The 15,275-nt window shown below is 34.8% G+C and overlaps 1 protein-coding gene across 1 annotated transcript; it reads right to left on the bottom strand.

Annotated features, from left to right (window-relative positions):
• Window positions 1-1,714: 1,714 nt before the first annotated feature.
• CD200R1 (CD200 receptor 1) lies at window positions 1,715-13,455 on the bottom strand. Its single transcript, XM_015815875.1, has 6 exons — window positions 13,121-13,455; window positions 10,438-10,740; window positions 8,882-9,124; window positions 7,139-7,253; window positions 6,500-6,560; window positions 1,715-2,773 (listed from the first exon to the last, which is right to left on the bottom strand). The coding sequence occupies exons 1-6, from the start codon at window positions 13,203-13,205 to the stop codon at window positions 2,690-2,692; spliced, it is 891 nt and encodes a 296-aa protein (XP_015671361.1). The 5' UTR covers window positions 13,206-13,455; the 3' UTR covers window positions 1,715-2,689.
• Window positions 13,456-15,275: the final 1,820 nt, after the last annotated feature.

Genomic DNA, 15,275 nt, shown 5'->3' with positions numbered 1-15,275 from the left:
GGTTCTTCATGGTAGCTATGCTGCTATGTAACAATGGAATTCCCCCTTATTTTGTCATGGATATATATATATAATGTATGTTTGGGTATCTATAGCCCCTGTTTCTTCCACAGATATTTGTCTGATTTTAGGAAAATCACTCATCATTTATTGCATTTCCTCTAAAAAGTAAAAACAAGAAAAAATGACACATTCTCCTACAAAGCATAATGCTGAGTAATTTTGCAACTGCAAGATATTAATTTTAAAAAAAAATCAACTCAATTTGAAACACTTTGGTTTCCATGAGAAACATATAGTCATTCACTGATTATAGCGTTAATGTGAATTATCACTGCTGTAATATTCCTATATCACATAGGAGAGGTTCATGGATTTGCTAATACCATCAAAGAAATGTTGCAGTGTACTAATAACCAATATCACCATGACTAAAATAAAGCTACTTTCTAAGTTCAGCTTTCATAGCCAAATGTATCTAGGATATCATGAAGGAAAACGGTGGTTAGGGGGACAAATATCATAATTCTTTCTCAAAGGTTCTCTAGGAAATAGAAAAAGCTGAAGGATCATTTTTCCCAGTCTTACTACATGAAAAATTTCCCACAATTTAATTAGCTTCGAGCTTATATGCCATCTAGTGGCTCCTAATAATTTGAAGCTTCTAATAGTGATTTTCTCCCACTCAATTTGACATACACATTATTTGTGTAATTCATATTATTTGTGGAAAGAAAAAATAATCTCCTTTTCAGTCAAATATGATATACAGTGTTGTAGAAGCTCAGATTTGAATTTAACCACAGCAACAGTATTTTGGCAAATAACAATATGCTGGCATTTCAAATTGCTGCTTTTCCTCTTAAACTCCACTGAATTTTGTTTGCTGTTCTTTTTATGCCCCACATATTCTGCCATTCTCCTTCCCAGAATTCAAATCTGTATCTGTCCAGAAGGACTTCAGAAGAAAGCAAGCCAGTGGCTAGAAGTCATTTGCGGAACCATTTTGAACAGTGTGTGAAAGGAGGGAGAAAAGTAATAGTGGGTGAATCTATATCCTTTGCTTCCTTTTGGTTTTTAATTTTTCCTCCTATAAATTTAGATCACAGATAGTTGCACATTTATCATATGAATTGTATGTGCAATTTTCCTTAACTGCTTAAGTATCTGTTTGTGAAAATGTTTTTCCAATAGATTTTCCTTTTAAATTGGTGAACTGCTTTGCAAGATTTGTTTAAATTCTAAATCCAAACAAACCTCCTCCCCGTCCCTTAGAGCTCTCTGTACTGTATAAACTTTCTGTACATTCAAAATCATATTCTGTCAAAACTTACAAAAGATGCCAATTAAGGTTTATTTATGTGTGTTTACATATAATGGGTAATTACCTAAGCCTTCCTCTTAATCTAATTTAGTTTTGTGTTTATGTACACTTCAAAAAATGCCAGAACAAAACCAAATATCAAGGAAAATGTTTTGACCAAATTCTGCTTTCTTTCCACTTTCTTCATTTATTTTATTTTGACTGTAAATATCAAGTTTACAGTCACTGTTTAGAGCAGTGGTCCCCAAACCAAGACTATGGCCCACTACCGGGCCTTGAGCCCTTCAAAACCTAGCTGCGGAAGTGATGGGCACACGTACGCTTCCCCACTTGCATGAACAGTGGGCAAGCGCAGGCATGCATGCTCCATTTGTGTGAGCAGCAGGAGTGCTTGCCTGTCACTTGTGCGAATGGGACTGTGTGCACACGTGCACTTGCCCACCACTCCCACAGAGCCATCTCCTCTTCCCCACCACAGGCCGGTCCGCAAAGCCAAAAAGGTTGGGGAATTCTGATTTAAAATACACTGTGTGCTTATTGAATCACTTCAAATAGCAATCTCGTCCACTGTAAAAAATCAAACAATCTGTCCAAAGGTCTACAAAATCTCAGTAAGGTTTTTTTTTTCATGCCTTCTGAAAGACAACAAACTAAATTTAATGCTTAGAAATTGTAGATGTTCGATTGCAAAGTGTGTGAATATAAAGAGCTAGACATATCCATACAGAGGAAATAAGACAGGTTTCAATATAAATTCTTCTTGAATAAACATCTTGTGTTAACTTGATCCCCAGAATTCTTCAAATTAAGCTCACTCTTAGGCAGAATGATGGTAGAAGAATATCTGCTTTTTATGACTTTCATATCAGCTTTCTAAACAAATGTTTTAGTCTTTGTGAGAACAAGTAAGTTCCTGGTACAGAAGAGGCCAATAAGGTTCTCAGAGGAATCCGTGGTGCTTAAAGAGAAATAGATATTTATTGATGCAAATGTCCTCATGTTCAAGATTGGTTTAAAGTTACAGCCGTTGCCATTCATTTTGAGCCAGTCTGATGTAGTGGTTAAGGCATCAAGCTAGAAACCAAGAAACTGAGTTCTACTCCTGCCTTCAGCATAAAGCCAGCTTGGTAATCTTGAGAACATGAGAACAGACATGTTCTCTGAGAAGGCAATGGTAAACCATTTCTGAAAAATTTTGCCAAGAAAACTGCAGGGACTTGTCCAGGCAATCTCCAAGAACTGGACATGATTAAATGAAAGAAAAAAACAAGTTGCCGTTCACTGTAATTAATGCATTTTCCCTTACACACTTCTCCTCTCAGTTCAGATCTGATGATGTCTAATGTCGAAGATGAAAGATAAGTGTTAACCTGATGAGAAATTACATGCTTTATCATAGATTACATTTTCCACTTGCACAAAGGTAGCATATGGTTCCAATTCATCTTCCTATAAAACAAGAAAACATTTTGAGAAGAAAAGGCATGACATCTTCTGAATAAAATTCTGAAACATTCTTTAAACAAGGAAACATTAATAACCCTGTCTATTTTTTTTCATTCTATATATACAGTTTGTATTTGACTTATACTTGATAGGGAAAATATGGCACAAATCACCTTTACATGATTGGATTTTTGAATTATAATACACACTGAGATACTAATCATTATAATTAACTGAATCCATGTTTATAACACAGGTGACATCTTGACTTCTCCTTAAACATCCTCCAGCCCTAGAAAACTATACCCCCATACCTTATGCACAAACATAGTTACATTTTGTGGGTAGTAGGCTATACATTTTGATTTTTCTTTTTTTTTCTTTTTTTTTACCAAAAGAGGTTTTATTCTTTCTTTCATTCCTTTTCGATCCTAGTATTCGTAGATCTAAAAACAATTTTGTTTGGAATAATTGAAAGTATAGCTGCCCTGAAGTTGTAGAGGATTTGAAAATGGCACTTTATTGAGAGATATTGGAACATCTTTCAAATGTAAAAGGTCTTCAGATTCTTATTTTCTGCCACAGTATTTGTGTTACTTATGGCAGACTAACTACAGGCCTGGAGCAATAGGAAAGTTCCTTCCAGAATTAGAGACAAAAGTTAAGCCATGGATTCCTGAGCTGTGACCTTTTGATAACATGATTAAAACATTGGAGGATCGATTTATATATTTATAGGGCCCAGCAGTTTTGAATTGCTGCAGTGCTCCTTTTCTAATAAAATACAGTTTCCAGTGATAAGTAAGAAGCTTTGCTGACTGCTATTGTGGGCATGCTATAAAGCATAAGTTGTGGCAAAAGTGACAAAGTTGATTGAATGACTAAAAGGCTGAATCTAGCATTCAAAGTTGATCAGGAAGGAAGTAAAAATATTGAAGAAACTTCAACACCTAACATTAACTACATGAATTAAAGCAGCATCTTAACAGCTTTCGTATACTAATTTCATGTTATTATGCATTACATTTTTAGCTTGTTGAAACTGTTTATTATTTCATGTTTAAATGCTGGTATATAAAAATTAAATTGGATTCCACATTATTGTTACTTCAGATGCTGTCCTGCTGGTTGAAGAGGTATTATTGGGATAACTTTCTGATTTGCTTTTTGTTTATTGCAGGAAACCAATAATTATTGATGAGCAGGAAAACACTAGTTGCAAGAACTTCCAAATCGGGTGGTGAGAGAAAGGAGAAAAGTCAGCAAGAATCAAGGTTGACATTTCACTGTCTACAATGAAAGAATTAAAAGCTATTCTTTCAAATCAAATAGAGGTTCTTGAAAACAAGATAGATAAAAATGATGACATTAGCAACAAAAATTGAAGCATAGCAAAGGAAAAATGCAAAAACTATTTGCAGCAAAGAAGGAAATACAGATATTTAATTACAGTATTTTATGACTGAAAGGAACAAAATATTTATAGCTTTGAGAAAAAGAATGTATGAACATGACCAATTACTAAAATATACAGACACAGATAAAGAATAAATGCACCATTTCCATTTGAAAAAAAAAAGAATTCCAAAGACGGAGGAATAAAATATATAAGTGGTTACAAATGGTAGAATCTTAATTTTGTGCACAGAATTTGAAATTTAGAATACAAGAAGATTTTGGAAGGGAAAGCTTACTTGAAGATACCATGTTTCCCTGAAAGTAAGACCGGCTCTTATATTAATTTTTGCTCCAAAAGATGCACTAGGGCTTATTTTCCGGTTAGGTCTTATTTTTGGAGAAATACAGTACTAAATGCGTCCATCTGGCTGACAATCTTAACTGGGGCTTATTTTTGGGGTGGGGCTTATATTACAAGCGTCCCAAAAAATCATGTTAGGGCTTATTTTCCAGTTGGGGCTTATTTTCCAGTTGGGGCTTATTTTCACGAAAACACGTATGAAAAGACAAAATGTAGAAAATATTTGGATTTTGATGCAGGTGAATTATTAGAGATTCAAAAAGCATTTAGAATTAATTCCACTGTAGACCAAAAAAGAAATTTACATTTTTTAAAAAAATAACGAGGCTGTAGTATCATTGAAGTGGCAAACTGTTCTGCTAAAAGTGAGTAAAAATATTGAAATTATTACTAGAGGTGTCACAAAACATGCTTAAGAAACATAAAGACTTGACATCATATTTATAAAGCATAAGCAAAAGTGGGTGGTTACGTTCCATTTGGAAATATTGATGATGGGAGAAAAGTGTTCATTTATTCAAGGAAAGATGTTAACTAATTATTCCCAGCAAGTATCTACGAAATATGATAAACAACAGGGAGAAACCTCAAAATCAGAATAAGCAGAGTCAAGCCTATGTAACGGTAATGTATAAAATACTTAAACTGTAAATTAAGGATAACATGGATAAAATTAAGATGTCAATAAATATTAATAACTTGAACAATTTAATGGGAAGATTATTTTTTTCAAGCTTGCTGTTGATTATTCTGCCTTGATTGCTTGTTGCACTTATTTCCTTTATGAAACAGGTTGACAAAGCATATCAGATTCTGTATTTAAATTTGAAAGTTATTACAAGAATTAAATAAACGATGTTTAATTAAAAAGGAAGGAGGGAGTACTAAGAAGAAAATCTAAGAAACAGCTAATAAATATGGCATAATAATTAAGTCTATTGTTTTATTAACATGACTGTAAGCTTGGGTCCCCTTGTTGCTTTGGAAAGGGCAGCAGCTGCTCTTACCAAAATACTTGTTTCTGTGTGGTGCCTACAATCCAGTACAGGTAGTCCTCGACTTATGACAATTGAGCCCAAAATTTATGTTGCTAAGTGAGAAATTTGCTAAGTGACTTTTGCCCTATTTTATGACTTTTCTTGCCACATTTGTTAACTGAATCACTGCAGTTGTGAAATTAGTAACATAGTTGTTAAGTGAATCTGGTTTCCTTATTGACTTTGCTTGTCAGAAGGTTGCAAAAGTGATCACATGACCCCGGGACACTGCAGCCATCATAAATGTGAGTCAGTTATCAAGCATCTGAATATAAATTGTGTAACCATGGAGGGTGCCGCAGTGGTCATAAGCGCAAAAAATGGTCATAAGTCACTTTTTTCAGTGCCGTCGTAACTTCGAAAGGTCACTAAATGAACTGTTGTAAGTTGAGGACTACTTGTACACCTTTGACTCAGAAAAGGAGCTTGCATCTTAAGCCTTACAGCTTCCTTTCTTGTATCTCACTGTGATCCATCAGATAAGGCCTTTGAGACTAAAAGCATTCTGTTGACTGAAACTGTGCTGCTTGCAACCCACAGAGCTGGATGTGACTTAGCAACTCCAGGCTTTGGTATTACGGTAGAATTGCTTGCATACTACCTGGCATAACCAGGGAATGGCAGCTTGTTTTCAAACCAAGAGTCACTTTTATCTGTTAAACCACATTGCTAGATGTTGTATTCCAAAAAAGATGGCTAGGTCAAGGCATAGCAAATTGTGATTTAAATTAATTTACTTAAATTAGTTAATTTAGTTAAATTAACTAATTAATTACTAAATATATTTAATAGTCCTCACTTGCATCTTAATATGATGTCAAGCAGGTATAAATCACAGCCTGGGCCTTCTAAAATTACCGTGAGCCAACAATTAATTTTAAAAAATTTAAAGGCTAGTTTGAAACAGATCAATTATTGTTTTCTTGATCTTACCTGGATGTTTTGTCCTGAAATTGTGTCTATATTTGTAGTTGCAGTGATTTTTCTTTTGCTGCTATGACAGGAGGAAGGAAGGAAAAATAAAAGTTAGTTCCCTCTTCTCAATAAATCCCACAGCAAATGAGTTTTGTTAAATCAACAAGATGGCATTTCAAATTTATACCACTTATAACAAAGTATCTTTTCAGTTTAACCATCCTTTCCACATAAGATGCAAGGGTTGCAGAGTTAAAATGAAGGGACAATTTACCACTTCCTTCGTGGTTCTGAGTCCTAGAATTACCATCATTCTCACATAATTCTCTCCCCTTTTGCTTTTCCCCTCATTTTACATTTTATTGCACAAGCAACACTGCAGCATTCAAAGTGCAAGGGTTTCACTGCTGCACTAGTACATTGAGCTGATGCTCCTGGTGTTCCAGCAGTGTCTGCAAGGGAGATGGGGAAGGGCAGGCAGAGTGACATGATGCAAGCCCCGCCCCTTTTTGTGGGTTTTAAGGGAGGGGGTTTGTATTGCAATGTCCTGCCTGCCATTTTGCCAATGCCTCTACCCCCACAAATGTTGCTGTGGCCAACTCTGATAAATAATGAAAGAACCATGACATGATTTAAGTTAAAACTTGGTATACATACCTTCCACAGAACCTCCAGAGATAGATGGAAAGTGAAAATCCAAGTATTCCCAAAAGACCAGTAAGACAGCTATAGAGAATTATCATGGTAGAACTTTCCTTTTCTTCATTGCTATCTGAGAATTTGTGACAAATAATAATTAGGAGAGGTTATAGTCTTAATATGTTAAATTAGCAAAAAAGTGTCAGAAAGTAGAATGGCTGGTCACAATTTAGATATGTTCCTAGGTAGATTCATACTTTCTACTTAAAAAGGTCATTTAAGAGTTTGTGTCCAAAGCCAGCCAATACTTTGTATTCATTGTGAAATCTTTTATTGCTTTAAACTGTAAGTAGTCATAGAAATAAATATTAATAGGAATGTAAATATCCAATCTTTCCACAGAAATACAAGGGCAATTCGGAAATAAACCTCTGTTTGGTTATCAATGACAGACACTCGCAGATACAGAACTTTTATTATACACATTAGAAAACTATAATGTTACATTACTTTTTGACATAATCGCCATTCAAATTGAGGCATTTGTCATAACATCTTATAAGGTTTGAAATTCCTTCTGCAAAAAAATCTCCCGCCTGGGAATGAAGCCACCCTGTAACAGCATCGTGAAGCACATTGTCATTGTCGAAGCGGTGCGACGCAAGCCACTGTTTTATGTGCCTGAAGAGGTGGTAATCACTTGGTGTCAAATCTGGACTATGGGGGGGGAGTGATCAAAAACATCCCAACGGAACTGCTTCAAAAGTTCTTGGGTGTGTCTAGCGGTGTGCAGGCGAGAATTATCGTGAACCAACACCACACCGGAAGTCAGCATGCCCCGACGCTTGTTATAGATGGCTCATCTGAGTTTTCGTAACATTTCACAGTAGACTTCTGAACTGATGGTCAAACCACACTCCATGAATTTCACGAGCAGTACTCCCTTGGCACCCCAGAATACTGTTACCATAACCTTTCTGGCAGATAATGTTTGCTGAGCTTTTTGGGGTTTCTTTGTTGAGTGTGTATGACTGCACGCACTTCACATTTGGCAGGATCTTCTATGGCAGGGTTCATTTTCAATTGATCTAGCAGATGAGTCAACTGCAACACAACCTTCTCCTTCCACTCCTCACTGCCTACTGAACTACTGCGCATGGTGCCATAGTACAGGCGTCGCTATCCCCGCCTATTTCTCACATATGCTCAAACGGAGGTTTATTTCTGAATTGCCCTTGTAACTGTTATTTTCAGACTGTGCATTTTAGGCAGAGAGGGGATCATGAGCCACCCTCATTGTTAGAAGAAGAAAATATTAAACAGTACTTTCCTTCTAGTATTAAGAGCATTCATTGCTAGTTCTAACTTAATTTTTGAAATAACTAGTACTTTGTAACTAGTACCAACATCAATAGTTTAATAATAAGCACAGCCTTTCCCCAATTCCCATTACTTAAGCAATTAACATAAAAATAATTAAAGAAAGATGGAAATCTGTTTTATTAACATGCAAGAATGATTGAAGGAGGATCAGTCCAGTTAGGGAAGAACCATCGTCCATCAGTAGACCATATGTGATGATAGGAAAGACCCTAAAAAGCTTTGTCCATCAGAGTAAATAGCACTCAGCTACATAGACAACCTGATATATTACTGATTATTCACTTATTTAAAATACCAACAAAGAACAGAGACCTCCAGATTAGTATCAACTGAATGTGACTTGGCAAGTGAAACTGATGATTAAATGCTTAAAGTTACCTAGTACAGTTAAGTTAAGTGACTTTCCCCCAGTAGGATGGGAGATCAGGCACGTAAGCTTATCTTCGTTAACATTTTTCATATAATATGTACTGATGACGGTCTTTGTGCCATTTGCCAATATTTCTGTCATATTTTGAGAGTCTCCTGGTGGATTCCAGGATATCCCTGCAGCTGGTTTTCCTGCAGCTGCCTTGCACACAACGGTGCCATTGGTCTGAGTCAAGGACACTTGTGGAGACACTAAAATGAAATGGGACATATAAGAAATAATTAATTACATTTACCAAGCTAGCACCAAGTTAGACCAAGTTAGTCTAAGAGGCATCTTGCTATCAGATTTCCAATCACTTTTGCTAATCAGTAGGCATATGATAGATAAAACAGGAAAATACCCATGTTTACATTGTAAACAAAAGGAATGCACCAAATAACCTTGAGAAGTAGAGGTCACTAGAAAAAAGCATGTATTTGAGCAATGGATAATATATACACTCAGGTTACTGCCACATAATGTATTTAATTTTGGATGAGTTTTTCTTTTCTTAGCTTAATTTTCTGTCTTTGAGTACAAAAAAAAGTAGGCGATCCCTCCCTCCTTTCCACCCCCTCCTAACAAGTTTTCCATTCTTGCAACACAAATCTCACAAATTAATCATCGGTCAATCCTGTGTTAATTCCCCCTTAGTCAGTTGCACAGTGCTGATAATAAAATTGCTCTATTGCTCATAAAAACCATCACGGAAAGTCTCTCCCCCTATTTTTGAAAAAAAAAAGCATCAGGAAAGATGGGTTGGAAATTTTGCCAAATGTTCCATGTGTGAGCATTGCATGAGCAGTTAACCCAATGAAAGGAAAAAAATTGTGAGGTCTAGCCTTACTCCAGGAAATGATGGACTGATAAATATAAATGCTTTATGATCCCATATTCTACTGAATACATGCTGTACTAAAGTATTCTAAGAACACCTATAGAAATTGGAATGAAACAGCGAGATCTGTTGATGAGTTATAGGAATATTGCATATATAATATGTTGGTATTTGAAAAATATGGAAGATGGAGCTTCAAATTCCTTCTCAAATATTAGCAATTCCTACATTTTGCCAGGTCTTTAAATGAAGATAAAAATTCAGAGTAAAGGTGGCTGATACTCCATAACAATTTGCACTTACTGCTCCCCACTTCTGAAAGCAGAAAGATGGGAAAAGTTTCCTAGAAAGTGTCTGGAAATGCCTGCAAATATTAGCAATAAATGTAAATAATGCATTGCTACATTGAAATACCTGAGGGAAGCCTACTATAATAGGTGCAATCTTAGATTAATAATGCTGAAGGTACCTCTGTACCTTAAGCTCATTAATGAAACAGATATTACAAGAACAAGTAAAAGCAGAACAAATGCATTAATCACGAAACTATATTTTATAAGTTTGCATTTTAATATTATAAACTGTTTTGAGATATCACCTGAAAAATGATATAAATGTTTGGAAAAAAGAACAGTTCTGACTGTAAGAATCCAAAATGGTGATTTTAAATATGTTGTTTCTTACCTGATAGAGATAGTTCATATTCATTGTTTAACATTCCTTTAGCAGTAGCAATGAAACATCTATATATTCCTTCATTGAACATTTGAAATGATTTTATCTGAACAGCAGAATTTTCTTCCGGTCTAGATACCCAATCCATGTTCATACTGCAGTTTCTGGCTATGGAATTGTTCTCTCTCTTAAATGATAAATGGCAATACGTTCCATTTTCAAAGTTCACCAGCCATACTGTCAAATTATATCTTTCTGCAGGACAGTCCAATTTAATGGTTGTTCCAAGCATTGCATATTTACTGGATTTATCTGGAAAGATATAGAAATGTCATTATAGGTAAGCAGGAGATAAGGAAGACGTTGCAGACTAACTTGGCCTGATAATATCCACCTTTAAAAGATGATTTCATTATTAGCTTAGAAAGATTTACTCACAAAAGAGTACCAACAGGCCACTATTTATTCGCTTGTTTGTTAAATTGATTTATATGGCTGCCCATTTAACAAATGTAACTTTGAGTGCCTAGCAACACATTAAAGACAATAGTTAACAAATGGCCTAATCTTCCAGTGACCTCTGAGAACCCAATGCGTTATACCCTTTCAGAATAAACTACATTATGCAAAGCATAGAAAAATATTAAAAGCACTAAAAAGAGAATTTAAAAAGAAACAGAAATCAAATTAAACTGAATTTACATTAAACCATTCAATATACTTCTCTCCATTTTTTTACGCCTGCGAATCTTTCTTCTACCATATTGATTCATCCACTACCATTTTATACATTTTATTCTCACTCCTCTTTTTCTGAGGGTCTCACCAACTCTACTCAACCACGATTTTCTCTATCAGCCCTTTTTCTCAATCCATTTATCCTTCCCTCATTTGTTTGCTTTCAAGTCCAATTGTCATTCAATCCCTCTATATATCCAAACCACTTGAATGTACTTCTTTTGCACCAGTCACTCACTTTTGCATCATTCAGCACACATTTATTTATGATATTATAATTTCTAGTTTTACTACACAACTAATTTTTCACCATTTATATATAACTTCCAAGTTTCATTTCACATTTCCTGTCAAAGACAACTGCCTTTGATGCATTAATTTTCAGATTCATGTTTGTGGCATTATATTATGTGTCTAACATTTCCTGAATATCATTGAAGTATTTAGGTAACTCACATATCATCTTCATATAAGGGAATACACAAATTCATTTTCATGATGTCAGGACAGCTGTGGCTAGAAAGTATTGTTTTTCAGTGATGTAACCTCTGTCCAGAAGTTAGAATGCTGCCTTTTGTAATAGCCTTCCAAAAACTACCAAAAGCTAAATTTATCCAGAGCATCTATGGGACACAATCCTTTATTGTCACCCCTTTTTAATTACAGGTTTTTCATTTTTATTGTTACTATTAATTTAGGGCTTTTTTAGTTCTTTGGGGCTCTAGTATTATAAAGACTGGGGCATGGTTTCTTTTTTTTTAATCACAGTTCTTTTATTATTTGATTTTGCCTATGAAGGATGTTTTTTATTGTGTATTATTTTGTTTGTAAGCCATCAGGCATTGGAATAATTTGTTGGTCTACATATTCAATAAATACTCTCTTAACATTTTCAAAAACATTCTTTGTACATTTATCAATAAATAAATTTAAAAGCAAGTTGGACTACAAGATTTCCAGGGTCTCTTTCAATTTTGTTGTTCCATTATTCCTGTTTTTTTTCCATAGCATGGGTTGGCTCAATCAATGTTTTAACAAAGGAAACAAATGATTTGACATATAACAGCATGCTTGACATACTGAATTAATACATTTTGCATTATCTCCTACAAGCAGAGTAGCACCCCTTGAAGAACATTTTTGATCTAAATAAAATGTTTGCAAAATATCATACTCTTTTGAACAATTTCTCCTTATAGGGATAGCTTGATAAAGAGTCATAATACGAAAGCATAAATTTATAGTCTTTACTGTAATATCTACAAAACTGAATAATTTATTGATTTGGCAAATAGCATTAAAAATGTATTAAACAAAGCACCTTATTCACTAAGGTCAAATTTGAAAGTGGCTTCCAGAATCATTCCACTGGACATTGTAGTTTTCACATTAAAACGTCATGCATCATTGTGCACGTATACATAGTGATGCAAAGTCAATATGGCATAGTGTTTAGATTAGAACTAAGGTGATACTTTTTAGTTACTCACTGTAAAGTTCATAGCATGAGCTGGCCATTTTCCATCTATTAACATAGTCTGGATGGCTGTGGATATAAAATATGTGAACAAAAAACAATATGTGCAACCCTGAATTTTGGAAGAATTATGGAATAAAAACATAAACCGACAATAATATAAAAATAATAAAGAAATAAAATAAATTACTAAGTACATATATTACTATAGCCTAGATTATCCATTGTTCTTACCGTTTTTCTCACTGCTTCTAACTGTTATTCTTCAGGTTATAATATAAACACACACATATAATGCCACTTAACTTTCAACATGATAAAGCAAGAACCATTGCTTTAGGAATGTAGGTGCTGACAACTACTTACAAAATATTCTTTCTTTAAAAATTGTTTAAATATATCTTCTCCTTTGTAAAACAGAAGCAAATGTTCCATGGAAAGGAAACATCTTTACTTACTTTAACATAGTGAACTTACCAGATACTGCCATGGTGATCATAATAGTGAGAAGGATCCCGGCACCCCAAATCTTCATAATAAAATCACTGCATTTTGCTTTCATGGTTCACACAATTTTTTGTCTATTTGATCCATTCTATTGTACAACTATTTGTTGTTCTAATGAGCATCTTTTGGTGAACATTTTTTATTTCAGATGGCATCTTTCTCCTGCTTTTAACATCCTTTAATTTCTGCAGCAACTGATTAACAATTTTGCTTCTGTCAACTGTCTTTGCACTGTGCAAGACTTCCTGTGTCTACAGTGAAAATGTGATCACTGAGGAAACAGATCAAGCATTTTTCTAATTTGTTCCCTAAACAAAGCTGCTGTCTTGCAAAGATAAGTTTTTCCAATAAAATGCAAAGAAAAAGAAGAAGGTGGCTGAATCGAGGCACTGTCTCAAAACACAGTCTGCTTTGAGCTTCTCTATTTGATCTCCACAAAAATTTTCTGTCAATCTTTTCATGTAAATTGAAAAGCTATTACATAACTAATTGGCTATAATTTAATATATAAAAACAGAAATCAACCATACATTTATTGGCAGTTTAAAAGAACATTAGAACAATTAAAAACAACTTTAAAAGTCAAACAGATAAAATGTGATTACTTCTTTTTCTATTTCATAGGGAGAGGAAAAAAAAGCCCAATATTTTCAAAATTTGATAAATGACTTGATTTACTGTTTGGGACTGCCCCTACAATTAGGCAGAGTCAGCCAAACCTTCAGGCAACTGATGCTTGAGGGCAGAAATAGCAAAGCCCTCTAAGGCTGTTTCTCCTGAGCTCTCTACCTCTTCTTCTCTGTTAAAGAGAAGAGCAGGAGAAACTACGTACTTGCTCTAAGCTCCCTACACTAGCTTGCTGCTTGGGTGTGATGAAAGATGTTATGGGTAGTAAAATTGTCTTAGTCAAAAAACGTCACTGTTGTCATTTTTTCCTATATCTTTACAGTGTAGTAAAAAAAATGCTTAACTTTTTAAAAATCTTCAACCTTCTCAAGTACTGTATTTTGCACTTTACGAACAAAAATATTGAAGTAGGACAATAAAGTATGAGAGAAAAATAAAAACAAAACCAATGCTTAAATTGGGTACTAAGATGGTTCTATGCTTTTGGTGTGTGTTTAAGTTCAAAATAAGTTTACACAAAGGAAATAACTATTAATTTCCACTAACGTAACTCAAAATGATACAATAGTTTAGTTTTCTAAGAAACACAGCATCTCTGCCAAGGTATTGTGGGAAGTCAGCACCCCCTCCCCCAGAGAATGAAATATTAAAAGAGGCAGGATAGAATATTTACCCTGAAGGAGAAATGGAGATAAATTTTTAAGCAGAAAAAGGGCCCAGTCTCCCTTTCCTGAGGCAGAAACCTGAGGAGGTCACTCTTTAGAAATGCAGATTTGGTAATCCATTCAGAAGGACTGGGGCACAGTATTCATAAGCAAAAGCCTTTAGCCCCTACAACTGATGGGATTAAGAATTTGCATTCCTCCACCCAGCTCCAAGGACAGGACATGACCTTTAGGACATAACAGGATTAACCCACTACCATTAGACTAGTAAAAGACACAAAAGCCCACCTCATTGCACATCCCAGAAACATTTCTATTTCGAAGTCTCAGAGGCCTATATAGATCCACCCACTCTCAACTTCATTTGGTCAGCTGTCCCAGAACTGCATGCTGTTGCTGGTTCTGCTCATCATTAAAACCTTCTTTCCAAACAGCTAGTCTCCATTTTATTTCCAGCATCTTAGCCTCCATTTTATTTACTCCCAGCTTGGAACTGGACCTGATTATTTTTCTTTCAACAGTACCCTTTGATAATAATGCATATAAATGGAGTTAACAGAAATGGCTAAATTGACTGTTTTGATAAAAGAAAAAAAAACATAAGTACTTTTGTTTCTACTTGGAAACCGCTTCTAGACTTCAGTGCTTGTGGAAAAAATGAAACTTTGATTTTGGGTTTTACTGATTAGAAAGATTTGTTAATATAGAAATGGCTAGTTTATACTATCATGTAAAGTAAAGAGTTGTGGTTTGATGTTACTATCTTATTTTATTGCACCAAAGGAAGTCGGAAGTCAACACCTTTTCTTTCTTTTTCCATTCTTTTCTGCACT

The sequence above is a fragment of the Protobothrops mucrosquamatus genome, unplaced genomic scaffold, assembly GCF_001527695.2.
Source record: "Protobothrops mucrosquamatus isolate PMUCROS unplaced genomic scaffold, P.Mucros_1.0 scaffold_107, whole genome shotgun sequence".
Taxonomy (NCBI): Eukaryota; Metazoa; Chordata; class Lepidosauria; order Squamata; family Viperidae; genus Protobothrops; species Protobothrops mucrosquamatus.
Note: the sequence above shows the minus strand (reverse complement) of the source record. Positions and strands in the feature narration are given on the sequence as shown.

Coding starts and splice junctions, on each gene's coding strand:
- CD200R1 (XM_015815875.1), bottom strand. CDS start 13,205: ATGAAAGCAAAATGCAGTGATTTTATTATGAAGATTTGGGGTGCCGGG. Junction 6,561..7,138: donor CTCTGGAGGTTCTGTGGAAG/GTATGTATACCA, acceptor CTCCTGTCATAG/CAGCAAAAGAAAAATCACTG. Junction 2,774..6,499: donor TTTCAGGACAAAACATCCAG/GTAAGATCAAGA, acceptor CTTGTTTTATAG/GAAGATGAATTGGAACCATA.